The 16,977-nt window shown below is 39.6% G+C and overlaps 1 protein-coding gene across 4 annotated transcripts in view; it reads right to left on the reverse strand.

The window, feature by feature from the left end:
• Positions 1-219: 219 nt before the first annotated feature.
• LOC134530335 (uncharacterized) overlaps positions 220-16,977 on the reverse strand; it is a 66,637-nt gene continuing 49,879 nt past the window's right edge. For 3 of the 4 annotated variants that reach the window (XM_063365075.1, XM_063365073.1, XM_063365074.1), the window contains exons 2-3: positions 12,757-12,846; positions 220-5,278 (exon numbers count right to left, since the gene is read on the reverse strand). In XM_063365075.1, the coding sequence (XP_063221145.1) occupies positions 5,021-5,278; positions 12,757-12,801 (303 nt within the window). In that variant the 5' untranslated portion in view covers positions 12,802-12,846 and the 3' untranslated portion in view covers positions 220-5,020. The remainder of the gene's footprint in view (positions 5,279-12,756; positions 12,847-16,977) is intronic. The other variant, XM_063365076.1, reaches the window with a different exon arrangement.

The raw sequence follows: 16,977 nt of genomic DNA on the forward strand, positions 1-16,977 counted from the left end.
AAACCAAACCAACTCTTCCTTGGCCACTTTGAAATGTGAGAGAAAAAAAAAAGTACATTACATAGATAATCATGTACATTATTCATGCACAGATTCTTATCTCTTGTAGAGATAAAAAAAATATAAAACTTTAATAACACTTTCAGTGGTAACAATTAAAAACACTTACTTTTAATGTAGATTACACTCTTAAAAAGTGGGATTTTGAAAAGTCAAAAATACATTTTTACTTTTTTATTAATATTTTACACTGCTCACATGATACCAACCATGCCAATCTGCTATGGAGCATATGCTGCTTAGAGTTAGTTGTCTTTGTCAATGGATTTTAATGACTATTCCCAAAGGAACTGTGCACTTTTCTGGGATAAAAAGTACTCTTGTGTGTTCCAACTTTCATCTATCTGTAGTAACAACATGATTAAGTAACAAACATTCAATTTTTCACATTTATAGTATTTGTAAAATTTGTTTCTGATGTTGAAGGTAACACACATATAAATAGTAGTAAACAGCTTTAGCCTGGTCACATAAAATATATAATTTAGCAAGGCAAATTGTTACAGTTAACACTCTTTATTTTTATAAAATTGTAAATTTGAGATATATATGAATCTATATAAATCTGTTTTTCAAAATTATAACAATTTTAAGGACCATACCTAAATAAAAATACTTTTGGATTCTCTTAGAGTGAAATGCCAACAAAACCTCTTTAAGAACATGCAGATAGATTTCGTGCTTGTTTTGGTTCTACAGTATTGTGTGCTGTCATAGTTAAATTGTTTTAATTAATTTTTTAGGGGGAAAATATAAGAATACTATAGTTTATTACTTCTCCATTTTTAATTTTATCCTTGATGTTGCTTAAATTTTTATTACCTTTGATTAAGAGTGGCTTTGATCTTGAAAAAGATAGAGTTGCTGATGTAAGTCCGACCAGTGATGGTTAGATCCCAACTCTTGCTGCAAATTTTATTAATTTGTTTGAGTTGCATTGATAACTATGTGGTTTGGAGCACATTGTAAACTTTGAGGTTGTCATTTTTAGCTTTTAATCTATAATAATAATACATAAAACACTACATTTATGTTTCATTTTTTTTTTGCAATAGCTATTTAATTTATACAGAATTGCGTGATAAGTATAACTGTTGAATTTTCATTGCCAAGCAAACAATTTTTTTTCAATAGATGGTTTCACCACCCCCTTAGCACATCACCAAACCCACAGTATGCACAATCTATTTACCCCTCTCCTTAGATATAAGAGGCAGGGAAGTCAGCCACATAGATGTTAAATAATAGGGGGCCTAAAACACTGCCCTGTGGCACACCAGCCTTAATGGTATGGCGTGTGGAGGTGGCAACTGGGATGCAGGCATGGAAGTGATGGTCGTGTAGGTACGAGTCTAGTGTGCGGACGTGTCAGGGATGTGTGCTGTATGAAGTTTATAGAGTAGGCCTTCATGCCACACACGATCGAAGGCCTTCTCTATGTTGAGAAATGTCGCAGCTGTGTACTGTCTCCAGTCAAAAGATAATGTTATTTGTTAAACTATCCTCACAAGTTGGTGGGTGGTTGAGTGCCCCCGCTCTAAATCCGAACTGGTAGTTGGGGAGAGCTTGATTTGTTTCCAGATGTTGTTGGATGCGACTGGCGAGGATTTTTTCTGCTATTTTTGACAGTGTGTTAAGGAGGCTGATGGGGCGATAGCTTTTAGGGATACGGGGATCTTTACCTGGTTTGGGGAGTAGGATGACTTTGGCATTTTTCCACACAGTTGGCCATGTGTTGGTGTGAAATATGCCATTTATGCAGGTGGCGATTGCCTGCAGAGCTGTAGTTGTTTCAGGACTATCGTCGGTATCTTGTCCATACCAGGCGCCTTGTTGTTTTTGAGCGACCTTATGCCTCACTTCCTCAGGAGAGGTGAGTACAGGCTCCTTCAGGAGGGGCGAGTTTCTGATTTGGCTGACTTGGTCAGTGAGAAGTAGCTCGTGCTCTGGGTCATTAGGCTGGCCGTTTGGTCGGAAGGTGAGTTCTTGACTGTCCGCCAGTGCTGCCACCTTTTCTGCGGGTGTGTAGGCCACGCCTCCTGTCGGGAGTTGGATAGGAGGGATAGTGACCGGCTTTTTGGAAAGGGATTTAGTGAGTTTCCAGAGGGAGTTGTCCTTGGTGGTGAGGTTGAGCTAGAGCAACCCCTTCCCCCTGAGCTGTACGATCCTTCCTATGTATGATGTATCCCTGTAGCCTGAATGTGTCTGTGGTTGCCAGGTGTGTTTCATGAGCGCTAAAATGTGTATGTTGTGTTCTCTAAGAAATAGCTCAAGCTCCTGTGTTTTGTTGCGGACACTGCAGGCGTTCCACGTGGCAACAGTCTTGATGGTGATGATGGGATTAGTGTGTGTGTGTGCATGGGCAACTTCAGACATGGCAGTGATTAGTTCAACTGCAAGGCGGACTCTTGAGTTCTAGGGGGACAGTTGTGTCAAGCCAGGCTGTGAGGAGGTTGACTAGTTTGGTGGCTATGTCCATGTGGATAGGTTGTGTGGTGGCTACTTTTGTAAGGGTGCCCTGTAGCACAGAGCATGCCTTGAAGTTGGATTCAGTCTGTGCCTGCGTAACCTCCATTGGGGGCAGCGGCAGTGGAAGGCTGGCAGAGACTGGTTGCGTCGGCTGGCAGCGACTGGCGGCAGGTTGTTGCTGCACCGGGGCAAGCTGCTGAACCGGTGCAGTTTGCCTGGCATTTTCCCGGAGTGCAGCCTGCAGTTTGGTCAGCCTTGTTTGCGCGGTTCCTGCCTGCGCTGTTGCTGCGGTTGCTTTGCTTGTCTGTGGAACGTGGCTCTGGTGTTAAGTTGCCTCTGTCCCCTTTGCTGACGTGGGGACCACGCGAGAGCATCAGGGTAATCCTCGTCAAAGCCCTGGAATCATTGGTCTGGGCTTGCCATTGGTGTTCCCTTGGCAGGCTTCTGGCCCTCCTGCCATGGCGGACTTGTTGCCAGCCATCATTGTCAGGCTGGTGGGTTGGTCGTCTCTGTGGCAAGTTTTGTGGTTGTTGGGCCCTGTGGCCCGACTGCCTAGCATGCTGGTATGGGTTTGAGTTTGTCTGCCTCAAATTAGAGGTACCACTGTCCCTAGGCCGGTGGCGGGCCATGGCCTTGAGGTATTCAGGGAAGCCTTTGTATTTGGCATTGTGGCCAAGCTGACAGTTGACACACTTTGGCGGATTTGGACAGTCATGCTGGTGTTTGTGAGGTCCCACACACTGGGGGCACGCAACCCTAAAGTGGCATTGCTTTGTTACATGCCCAAGCTGACAGCAGTTGCCACACTGCATTGGGGCATTTGGGTGCCTGTAGTCAACCACACGGACCCTCAGGCCAAAAACATTCCTGATGTTGTTCACTTGCTCGTCACTGCCCTGTGGCACGTCCAACAGGAACATGTTGAGGGCGAGCCTTCCTGAATCCTACATTTGGTGTATCACAATTACAGGGACCTGTTGGGCCAGCAGGTCACTGGTGATGCGGTGGTGCCGGCAGGTATGTCTTCGAGGACGAATTTTAGGGGCTTGTCCTCTGGGGCGCGGGTGACAAAGTATTCGACCCCAGAATCTGCGATTACTTTAAGGCCTGCTTGGTACATGGGTACTGAGGAGAAGTAGTACATTGTACCCCTCTGTGTGTTTTTGGCATTGAATGCTACTTTCCTTTGCATTAGTTGGTCATACAGCCTCTCGTATGGCACTTTGGCCATCATGCCACACCGTTATGGGAGCGGACCTGTAGGTGGGTCCGTCTGTGCCTGAGGTTGGGTGTCGGAGCTAGCAACTGCCGGCGCTGGCATGGCTGTAGCAGTTGGTGCGGTTGCTACGTCATTATCTGGAATCTGGGAGGCATGTGAGGACCCTGCATGCTGACCTACGCTGAGAAATTTGGCCGCGCGGTCATCAAGTTCATTGCTAGTCCTCTTAACGCCGGCGCGGCGCGATCACTAGCAGTGACGTCCATGAGGTTGTCCTGGCTTGTTGCCATTTTACAAAAAATTCTGAACTAGGGATTTATTACGATCGCCTAACAAAAAAGGAAGGGAGTGGAGCACCCACTGACCTACGACCCTGGGACTGAGTAAGCCAGGCCCGCGGCTAGGCAACGAGGCGCTGTGCCTCTGGGTGTCACACACTCATATATTTACAACCTATCCGACTCACGACACGGTAGAACAAAACTGGGGGCGGAAATCTATCTAAATTTGATCGGTGTGGAGGAGCAGAAAACTACATCCTCTCTGCACACGACTGAATACTAGACTGCAACTAAAGGATATTGTGAATAAACAAATTGGTGCTATGCTGGCCATATAGATTTGGCGTGCATGAGATGCAAATGTGGTGAATGTGTCAAGGTTAAACTATTCATAGAATAAAATGATTGGAAAACTGTGAGTGGCATTATATTGTAGTACAATATGTTTCAGAGTACTAAGAACTACCTTCAGTAGGATTTGAAAACATTAAAATAATCTACAACTGTGGTATTAGTAACTATGTGTCTTTTTGTCTTTCAATTCATTTTTTTTTTACAGAAAATATTGGTTTTCTGTCTTGGTGACATAGGAATGTTAAAACTATTACCATTATTGTGAAATAACCTTGCTCACTATTAACACTCACATCATTTTGATCTGCCTTATTGCTACACTGTTATCTCCGAGTAGATATAATTGACTGCAGACACAAGTAACAATAATTTTCCCAACATGACCCAGAGTGGTCATGGAGCACACACTGCGTGCACATCTTGGAACGTTGAGAAAGTTCACGTCCCTGGTCTGTGGTGCCCTTTGTAGAAAGGAGAGGAAGGCAGCGAGAACTCGGTATAAAAGTAATCACTTAAAAGTGTTCTCCAGTGTGTGTGTGCCCGTTAGTCCTGACAGTTGTGTCGACTGCCTCATGGTCCACCCGGCACGGGGAAAGAAGCTGTGGGTTCTGGAACGCCCGGGAAGCACTCCCGGCTCTCACAGCGCGCCCGTCTGGCTGAGCGTGACGTAGACGACGATCCAGGCGGCCAGCAGCACCAGCGTTCCCACCAGGAAGATGGTCTTGAGGTGGTGCCAGGGGCTCTCGGGGAGACGCTTCTCCTTCAGCTGCTGCTGCTTCTGCAGCGACACGCACGCCTGAGGGCAGCCGAACGCCTTCCGCTCTATCTCGCCCATCTCCACCGTGCTGTTGGCGTCGCGGCCCTCCGAGTCGTGCACGAACGATGGGTTCTCCATCTGCAACAAGCCCGGCCAGCCCGTCAAGCAGCCCTCGCTGCCTAGAACACTACCAGAGGCAACTGTTTCGTAAAACCAGCACATAAAGTTTGCTGGGATTTTTGGAGAACCATCTGCAGAAAACAAACTGGATCTTCTTTGTACGTATTTAAAATTGCTTATAAACCATATTGCACCAAAATAAAGTTAATATGTGGGTTCAAGAACTGTATTCAAGCAGTTGAAGTATAACTTGTTTTAGGGTGTGAATATTATTGTGGATGATGCTCTGCTGATTCGATATGTTTCATATTCAAGTCAAAGGGCAAATAATGTGATAGAAAAATTTGCTAGCCCATTACATTTCTCACTCAAAAAGGTCTACGATCAATAAAAGTGGTGCTAAATTTAACATTATTTTAAAAAAGATAAACTAATTACCCTTCATGCATATAGACCATTATTTCAAGGTACAAAATACCAATAGTTTTTTGCTGTCAGATGTGCATGCAAAGGTGTACATTTGAAGTTATTTTTTCCTCACACAATTCCTAAGCCTTGGCATACTGAAAGTCCCAAGGGTATATCCGGGGAGGGGAGGGGGCAGCTGCCTCCCCTTTTCAAAGTGAAAAGATTTCGAAGTACCTATTTCTTCTGAGAATATTTTGGAAATTTCTATAAACTCCTGGAAAATTTTAAGAACTTAATGTAGCTCATAATATCCTATATTTTACCCATATTAATTTTTTTTTTTTTTAACATTTTCTCATATTCCATGAAGTGGAAATATTTTGAATGTTTTTAACTTAATGCATCCAACATTAAATGTCTTAATGAATTTCATATTATGCCTACTAAGGTAGTTATGCAATTATTTTTTATCTTCAAACACTATTTTTCATCCTTGCACTAATACGTTGTTGTATAAATTTTGGACAAATGTTTAAGGTCACATTAGGATGGTTATTATAAATTTCTACAAATTTAATACTAAGAAAGTTTTATTTATATATTTTTTAATTTTAAACCCTATTTTTACAGTAATAGTTTGTTTCATCAAAAATTGTTTCAGCCAAAGGTTTAAGATAAAGTTTGGATATTTTACAATAAAATATAAAGAATTCAATAGTATATCTTTTTCCACTCCTTGCAGTAATGGTTTGTTCAATCAAAAATTGTTTCAGACATAAGTTTTAGATAAAAATTATGAGAGTAATACATAAATTGTACGAATTCAAAGATGTGCCTACAAAGAAAGTTATAATTTTTTTTGTCCAACCCTTGTTTTTTCAACCTCTTGCAGTTATGGTTGGTCATATCAAAAATTAATTCAGCCAAGTTAAGGTTTTAAACAATTTACAAACCAACACAAAATTATCTATAATAAACTTACAAATAACCAATAGAATAAGAACTTTTCAACTGCATTACTGTTCAGTCACATCTGTACGAAAATTAAAGCATAAAAATAAAACACAATATTTACTATATGAGTAGTTAGTATTGCATCCTAATAAAATGTCATGGCATAATCTAATAGGCATATAACTTATGCCATAAAATAATTATTATTTATTGACACAGTTGGGAGATAGCAGAACAAATATAATATTAATTTTTTTTTTTTTTTTGGTTGGAGGGGGAAAGGAAGAGCAATGGCACATTGTAGCAGTAGACTCTGGCACAGGTTATCACATTGTCTCATTTGCTGTCTATCATCATCTGCACCTGTCCTGTAACAGTAGTTGACTTAAAATAAATATCTCATTGCACAAGTATTGATTCAATTTGTAAAATGGCAATGACTAAAAAAAGAAGTTTACTTGAAAATATCTGATACAGAAAAAAGTCTAACCAGTTTAACTCTAAATTTTGATTAGATAGGTATCAATAAGTTCTGGCTCACCTCAATTTGGTCAAAAACTTTAAAAATGTCTTTAACACTCCTTTCCTATCAGGACAGGGGCATAGCCGGGGGGGGGGGGGGGGTTAGGGGTTCAAACCCCCCGTTAGCACCAAATATTTAATTAATTTCTTATTCATCACTCAAACAAATTTCATATTAAAATTAATAAAAATTTTACCATTACAATATTTAAATTTAAGAACCGAAAACTGCTAAAATAGCACTATTTTACACCTTAAAATCCAAATTTTCCGGGGGAGGACCCACCGGACCCCCTCTTTAATACGGGGGGGGGGGGGGGGGCATGCCACCCCCCATACACAAATCCTGGCTACGCCACTGTATCAGGAGCATACACAAGGACGGGGTTTTTTTTTTTTGGGGGGGGGGGGGGGAGGGATATTAATTCCCCTCCCCCTTCTCCTTAAATCATAAGAAATCCTAAAACAATAATAAAACTAAAAAAAAATCATTCAATCATTCCCACAAACAAAAAGAAAGAACATGAAAGCAAAAAACAGGCAAACAGGTGTCATTTCCCTCCCTACTTCCACTGACAAAATGAAATTCAGTTTTTTCTCATGTTCCCTATTACATATTTATTAAACTAAAATATTTTGTCTTTGTCAAACTAATTAAAATCAATAGCTGCTTTCCTTGGCACTATGTTTAATTAATTACCACCACCAACCCCCTCCACCACCATCCTTATCCTTCCAAAATTTCTAAGTACAGATAAGGAATGCACCATTTCCCAGAGTGATCGTAATAATTTTGGCCCAATTTATGTTTTTGCTCTTCAATGCAAAAATGGTTCGCAGGCAAAAGAATGGTGGTAGATGCCATGTAGACACTGGCGGATCCAGAGAGAGTGGCTTCTCCCCCTGAACCCTTAATAATTTTCAGATTTCTCATAATACCTTATCATATCTCACCAAACTTACTAAAGTTTACTGCAGTACTATAGATAATATGATGTTTTTGAGCCACAAATAAAATGTACTAAATATTTAAATCTTTAATTGCACTATAATTGCATTAGAAAATTTAATTTGGCCCTCCCCTGAACATAATTCTACATCTGCCCTTGCATGCAGATATAATAAACAAGACGTGACCCATTGCCCACTCGTCCAGCTGTACAAACCAGATTGACTAATAATGTGACGAATGATTCTGGAGTCTGGGTGTCTGCAATACTACCTGGAAAACCAATTTTATGATTTTTTTAAAGACCTTATAATAAAATTTCATTCATATCATAGGGTATTTTTTATATGTAATAAAACAAATTTAACTTAATACAAAACATATTTTTTGTACGCAGGAATGTGCCGATTTTTATGTTAGAAAGATAAAACCTTCTAAAAAATAATTTCTGTGTGATTTAAGTGGACTTAAGTGTATCCAAATATTTATATTAAATTTGTGACTATTAACTGAAGTGAGGTGTCGAAACAAAATGCAAGTTAGCATAACCTTTTGTGACTTCCGTCAATGTTACTGCGTATTTTGACTTTTTTTTTTTTGTGATTTTCATGACCAGTCTTTAGTTTTGTTACTTTTTTTCGTGACTTTGGTAACCTTTTATACTCCCTTATTTACTATATGGTTATCCAGTTTTCTGTTTCCTCCCCCTCCCTCCTCCGGGATCACCTCAGTTAAATTCTGAGATGGTTCTTAATGTAATTTCAGAGCATATCCTTCTGAACTTCCCATGATTTTTGTTGCTCTGTTTTCCATTTTTAATGACCTTACTGTTGACCATATCTGAAGTTAGTAAGCAGTAATAAAAAAAATTATTGATACTCCAACAAACAACTAACTGTTTATTCTAAATGCACTATGACAAATCTCAAAGTGTAACACTTAAATTTTCTTCATGTTATTGCTGGTATCTATGACAGTGTTGCAAGGTTTGGTAGTAAAGATGGAAGATAAATATTTAATGCCACAATCAAAGATCAACTTTTTTGTTCAATAGTTTCATCATTGCAGGTTAAATTAACCTAAATTTTAACATATTACACTGCTCTGAAAATAATATATTTATAATAATTTTTTTTCATTTAAATTCTGAAGAGAACAAATTTTACTTCCATAAACACTTTTAAGCAATGGAATATAATGCCCAAATGCCAGTGTAACTCAATTTATGAGCACCATATTTTTACTCTTATTAATACTTTCAATTATTTTAGTTATTAATTGTGTCTACTGCTTTTAAATAAACTAATGTGATAGTGAAGTTTGGTGATATAGCAGTCGGGACAAATATTCCAAGGTGGTAATCCTGACATATCAATTTGAACTATGACCTTGAATGATATTCGAATCAAAATCAATTAATTAAACATAATAAATTGAAAATGGCTCCAAACTTGAGTCTTCAGCCTAGAGACATTAATCCAATTAAATTTTCGACACCACGGATTGGATAACGCTTTTATAATGGCTAATTACCCATGTAATATTCCACAATATTTTTGATCAGTGAAATCTTGGACTGCAAGGAAATTCATAAATATTTTCTTAAAAATAACAAGTGCTGGAAGAAAGTAGTCACAAAACGACCATATATTGTACTCAGGGGCGCAACAACTAAATGTGCAAAAGGGGGGCAATATACCTTTTTATAAAGAATCATCGATCCTCCCCTATTGAAGTGGGGGGTCCGGGGGTCCTCCCCCGGGAAAATTTGTATTTCAAGGTGGAAAATGGTGCTATTTAAGCAGTTTTACTATCTAAAAACTGATTACACAGCACTTTCTTTGCCCCTGTTTGCCCCCACTTCAAGGTTTCAGAGGGAGGGCAAAATACCCTTGCCCCCCCCCCCTTGTTGTTGCGCCCCTGATTGTACTTACTTCACCGCCAACGTTGCCTTATTTAGACTTAAATATTTTTAGATACCAGTTCAACAGTTTTGTCCGGACGAAGGAGAAAGGCCTAGCGGAGGACTTCCGGCTGAGCCACAAGTCCTGGGTTTGATTCCGTGTTGGGGATATCTCAGCAGTGGAAAATTTCTTATTCGGGTTCAGTACTGGGTGTTGTGTTGTGCCGTCATCTCCGCACTGCGGAAAGTAATGTACAACCATCGCGGAATCGCCTCAGAAGCGCTGCGGCAATAACACTCCGCGCATCAATCAGTTGGAGCCATCATCATTATTCTTAAAACACCAGCCACGAGAAGCTTACCTCGCGCCGCTGTCTTTCGTCACAAGGCAGCGGCGATAAGCTAATCCTGTGTTCGTCCCAAAGTCCACCACGTCGGAAAACTTAAGTTGATTACCCTCCCTTGTCGCTTTGAAGGACTCCGACTACATCGAAGTACATGACGTCACAACGGTAACATCAGTCATTCTCTCGTATGAAGCACCTAAGAAACTGTAATAATGTACGAGTGTCATGTCTGCCCGAGGAAGATGGATGAGATGAAATCTCGACTCTGTGTCTGGGATTGAACGAAGAAGCGGTCGGTGGTGCCGAAGAACCTTGAAAGAGCGCCTTCATTCGCCGTCAAAAATATTTTTCTACCCATAAACTTTGTTTGTTTACATGAATTTTATGAGGTACATATGGAAAAATTGTCCTGTAGTTTTCTATTATAAAAAAATACAAATTAATAACAAAAGACGCTATCTAATAAAACTGGGGAGGAAGAGGGATTTACGTAATACGCCGCCATTCATCACTAATGGACATAAGGAAGTACACACTGTAACCAGAAGGTGATCGAATTCGCGATGTTACCGATTTAGAACGTGAGTAACCATTTAAACGAATGGTTTATACACACTCCATTATATATTCATTTTGTAATCCGTTTGATAAAAACAGCACAATAGCTACTCATCTGTCAACTAAGGTCCTTATTCGAATTCCCGGACAAGCATTGTATTGCTTTTGTAACCTTTATCTGGAATCAATAAAATAGTATCATCGAGAAAAAAAAATTATATTCCCGGGGATAAATGCACACTTAACAGAAAAGTACGTCAGTGTAAGACACGTCAATTAGTTCCATCAAAATTATTTCCCCACGTGGAATATGATCGCCATGCCTCCTAACCTACTGCTACTGAGTCACAACATCGCATAGAACGGTCGTGTGCATATGAGGGAAATGAAAATATTTCATTTCTGCCACGGAAGCATGGCGTAGCAGCCTTTGCGAGATGACTAGAGTGTCATTTTGGTGGGTCTTCAGAACTTTTTATATTTATCAGTCATATTGTGGCTAATTTTTTTTCGAGAGATTACAATGCTCAGGTCATTGCAGCTTGAAAAATCAATTAATGCAATTACTTAAGATAAATTTACTAGCGATACATGTGATTATTAAAAAAAGTGGGCTATATATAGCTGTCCATGTGAAAAATACTCAACGCTCAAATATATTCCTGCAACATTGAACGTTTTATTTATTGTCATCGAAATATACAATTGTACTGGGAATCGAAGTCGTTTAACATGAAACTGTAGATCCGTTCGTATTAATGGAATATGCGTAATCAAAATATGGACTAATGATATTGTGTAAAGGTCAATTTTAATCTAAATTAAATGGATAATGCAACTAACATTTACTTTAATACGGATTAATACTGAATCAGTCAAAATAGCTTCGCAAGTAACTCATTATTTTTCAACAAATTTTGAAAGATAAAAATGGTTGCTGTGAGTTTTATGTAGGCCTTTTTAGGACATACAATTCTGTAGAACATTAACTTGAAGTCTGCGTAAGCCACATAAGCGCCCTTAAAACGTATTTTTACGACTTTATTACAAAACATCGAGATTTCTCGACTATATTTAAATTTAATATGAAAGTATTATAGACATAAACCTTTCGGAGGAAATCCTCTAAATACGAAAAACCACATCAACATTCATTGTGTAGTTTACAAGTAAGCGAACAGACGGTACGTGAATAGCGACATTGTTGGGAGAAAAAAAACTGTGTTCACAGTAGTTAATATGGCTATCTACTATCACTACCAGCAGATGTATACTTCGTGAAATTTCATTGGCTAAAATTAACAGTAAGATTTCAATTGTGAACCGATCTTGCACATGGTCGTGCGCGCACAGTCATGTGCATGGCCAGCTATGCACTCGCTTATCATTTTAAATCGTGAATCCAGCATCATGTGTGCGGGGGACAGAAGAACTGTAAAAAAAAAAAATCAACGGATGTAAACAAATGTCACGTGCGATTGTTTACACGATGTAAGCCAACAGAACCTTCTTGTGTTGAACGGTTTTGTTGAAATGAATAAACAGGACCTATTTAGTTGTAATTTGACACATTACATAGTTAAATGTATTCGTGAAGAAGAAAAAAAAAAGACGCACAAAAGAACTTTTGCGTTGAAATCCGGTAGTAGAAAGATGTTTTGAGATTTTATATCCTCCAGATCGCAACAATAGCGTCCTTCGCGCGTAGTTTTTTGACAGTTACGTTGGTAACTCAGCCTGGCAGTGTCGGTGCCCGCGCGGATCGCACGGGCGGTGTTCCTCCAGCGCTAGCCCGCGACCCCGACCTCGACCCCGCCGGAAGCTCCTCTTCCTGGCGTGTCGCGCGCGCCCTCACCTGGTTGAGGCGGGCTCCGCCCCGATCCGAGTGTCCGGCGGGCATGACGGCTCACTGGCGCGGTGCCGCGGCCGGCTCTGCGCTGCAGCTCTGCAACAACCAGCAACCGCTGACCTCTGACCCCCACCTACCTCCCCCCCGTCACTACCCCCTCCCCACGCTCTCGGCGCGACAGATAACGAAGTCGTCGCCGTGCTTGCTGACTGCCTGATCTGTCCGTCCGTCAGTCCGTGTTGTCCGACCGCGCTGGCTGACGGACGATTTCCCGTGACGACGTGCCGCGTTCACATGTCTGGCGCGTCTGGTTCAATCGATCACACATAGAAAGCAGCACGGTAGATTGCTATACAGCCTATTTATTTTGACCTTACTCGAGAACTGTATACGAAAGAGAGTTCGATGTAAACGTGTATTAAAGGAATTTCGAATATTTTTAAAAATTTAATTAAGAGTTTTAATACATATTCGGACCCCAAACAAGTTATTCTAATGCCTACACACGCTGCAACTCAACTGAAAACATATTAAACTAAACGGAGCCCAATACGAAGTTCCATAAACATACAATTAAAACGTTTGTTGAAAATAATTTTTATCACGCGATTTAACCGTTCTTCACGGCGGCAAATATTTTTCGTGAGTTAAAGATGCTAATGGCGCTGACCTCGGACGTTCAAGTTCGTCAGCTCTGGTCAGTAAGATCCGCTCCACGCGACTGCACCATCAGCATCTGACGTCATGTGCCACGCGAACCAATCAAATGCCATATCCGCATCTGCACCACCAGTTCCGACGCATCAGTCAGACGCCACCACAAAGCAATGAAGACCGCGATGATGTGACAGGCCCTTAAAAATAACCAATTTGCGATCCATACAGGACATATCCGAAATAATAAAAACGCCATTTTACGAGTATTTATACGTTACGCTTTAGGCCTGTTCTACAATGACACGGAAACGGAGGCGGATCACTAAACTGAGACTGAGCTCACGGAACATTACACTATCGCGTCTGTTCACGGAAACGTAACAAGTGGCAACCAACGAGCGTTTGTCGGTTTCGAAAATTGATTAAATTTAAAAAAAGTTGAGCTCCGAGAACATTACGAATAGGATGTGTGTGTGTGTGTGTATGTGTGCGTTGTATGTGTGTGCGGTTGTATGTATGTATGTATGTATGTATGTATGTATGTATGTATGTATGTATGTATGTATATATATAAAACAAAAAGTAGTGATAGATAACACTAGATACATTTGTTCTTGAAACAATTCTTAACGTATTTAAAATTTAAACAAACATGGTTACCTCGCCAGCTAAATACTCGGCTTCTGTTAGTCACACGGAGTAAATAAACGGAAGAGCTCTGAATTGCCCAGTTAATCCGTACGGACCCGTGTCAGCATGCGTGCCGTTGTAGATACTCCATTTCGTGAGTTCCGTCTTCGTTTACGTGATCCGTCTCCACCTCCGTGTCATTGCAGAACGGGCGTCAAGGGTAGCTATAAATGTAGCTGACCCGACCTAACCTAACATAACTTAACAATGGTTCATATTAATAACGATCATCTGGACGTGCTTAAACTTATCCTTCCGAGAAAAAAAAATTGCAAGTATTTTAATAAATACTTAAAAAACGTTGTACTTATTATTTATGTAACACACCTAACCTAAATTTCACTTTCACGAAAGAAAAAAAAAAGGTGCACGAACGTTCGGGGTCAGTAATATTCGGTTTCTCCGTCGCGTGGATTGATCTTGCCAGAGGCGTATAACTAACTAGGGGCAGGTGTTTTTTTTTTTCCCCGCGAAAACGCTTCGAAACCATCTGAGGGTTAAAACACTGTAGCATCGTCTGTGTTTCGTGACTGGTAGAGTTTCTTTCAGGTGCATGCCGACTGTTAGAACACCAATCAGTAACTCAGTGCGTAAGCAAACGCGTCCTGAAGTGGCTCGGTCGAACAAGGCAATGGCTTCGCTTGCAGGCGTCCGCCAATTACAAGGAAGAAACCGCTGACACTAGGCATAACTTATTTCAGTCTAACGTACAATCATGTTTTTTTCACAAAAAAAAAAAACATGCCCTTACGTATAACCATTCCTCACCCCACCTTATTATGGAATAAAATTAAAAACGGATGATAATTGCATAACATCAAACACAACAGAACTCTGTAGAGTTTTATAGTATTTGATAACATTAAAATTACCGACGGTGGAAAAAAAATTTAAATGCAAAAATATAAAAAGTAATGGAAAGATTTCTTATTAAAAAATTAAATTAACAAACATTAATAAAACATTAATAATATTACTAACGAAAATTTATAACAGTGTATTGTTTTTACCGAGGTAAATGTCTGGCCACGTCACTGGGATTTCCGCGCGACCTTGGCGGTAGCCATCACCAGCTCGTTGATTGCGGTCAGTGTTTGTAAAAACGTAGGCTTCGTCTCACCTCCGGTGCTGGATTACTCTTTCCTGACAAGCCTCGCTCGAATGTCCGCAGGGCCGTCGAGAGAAACTAAGGGCTCAGGGGCGAATCATTTCGTCGGGCATCCTACGTATTTTTAACTATACAACTTTTAAAACTCGACAATATATATATAAAAAAAACGTGAATGAGTCTTTCAGTACTCACCAGAGATGTGGAACATCTAACCTCGGTAACGATCAAATCCACGTGTGTTCTCATGTTGCAAATACACTTATAATACGAAACTCAAAAATGGGACACAAAGTTTAACGTCAATTTCTTACTAAAAAAAAAGCCGAGCGTGTTAAATAAACATAGGCTACGCAACTTGTGTTTTCAACTACATTACTTGACGCGAATCACATGTAGTTTCCGCACCCGCCGCTACCGCTAGAATTTGTTACCGGAGCAGCTACGTCGAATATTGAATCATTTGTTTAACAGACCGAAACTTTAAACCATGAAGGTAGGTATATAAAAAAATTACCTTTCAGCACAGCCTACAGGCGTAGGTAGATTTACTACCCACTAATTCTGGAAACTTCCAACAAAACTCTGGAAAATTAAAAAAAAAAAAAATAATCGATTATAAATAACTCAGATAAAGGTTTGTTTGCCTCAACAAAATATTTGTTTATATATGGCGAAATAAATAGATTTTCTTGATTCAAACAAATATTTTGCAGTAGGAAAAATTTTATTGACCCAACAAAATGATTTTGTCAACTCAACTCCAGATTTTGTTAGATGTAGCAAATCAACTTGGTTCCTCACCAAATTTGGTTAGGACAACAAAACATTTTGCTACAGCAAGTAAATTCTTGTTTCGCCATATACAAACAAATATTTGTTTGACTCAAACAAACCTTTTTCTCTGTGGAAGCATCATATAATAATAATCTCCAATATCCATTATTCGAAAATTACCGATTAAATATTTTCTCATATTTCTTGCAGCAAAAATGTTTTGAATGTTTTTAACTCTATGCATCCAGCATTGAATAACTTAAAATGATTTTTGACCTGATAACGTCTTATAAATAGATGAACGCCGGCTGCACGCACGAAAAAGCATGACTCATTGTCACGTTCCGCCTGAGCCGAGCGTGCAAGAACCGGCCAACCACCGCGCGAGAAAATCTTCTATAATATCAAACAGGTTAAGGCGGGCTTTTTAAAAGCATCAATTTAAAAAATTTGATATGACGTTATCACGTAAAATTATCGTCCGTAAACCGACTTCACAGACAACCCCCTTTTTTTTAAATATATTATAAGGTAGTAAGTAATGAAAAATTTGACCTTCAATTACTATTTTTATACCCCTTGCAATAATACGTGGGCTATTTACTTTGGACCAAGGCTTAACATAATATTAAGACGGTTTAAAATAAATACGAACAAACTTGATAGTATATAAGTATGAATTATTATCAATTACAACCTCCCCCCTCCCCGTTTTTTCCTGTTAATAGTTCGTTTCATCAAAAACTGTTTGTGCCAAAGGTTATCGATCATGTTTGGGTTTTTTTACAACGGATTTTTGAGTATATCTACTAAAGACGTTATGATTTTTTTATCTTCTAACCTTTGTTATTTTTACCCCTTGTATAAAAATTTGCTTTAGGCAAAAGTTTCAGTCCAAATTTACGAAGTGAAAATAAATAACAGATTCAATACAGGATACGGAAATTTTTTTCCCAACTCCTGTTTTTTTTTCTTCAGTCCCTAGCGGTAATGAT

This window comes from Bacillus rossius, chromosome 3 (assembly GCF_032445375.1).
Source record: "Bacillus rossius redtenbacheri isolate Brsri chromosome 3, Brsri_v3, whole genome shotgun sequence".
In the NCBI taxonomy this organism is placed as follows: domain Eukaryota; kingdom Metazoa; phylum Arthropoda; class Insecta; order Phasmatodea; family Bacillidae; genus Bacillus; species Bacillus rossius.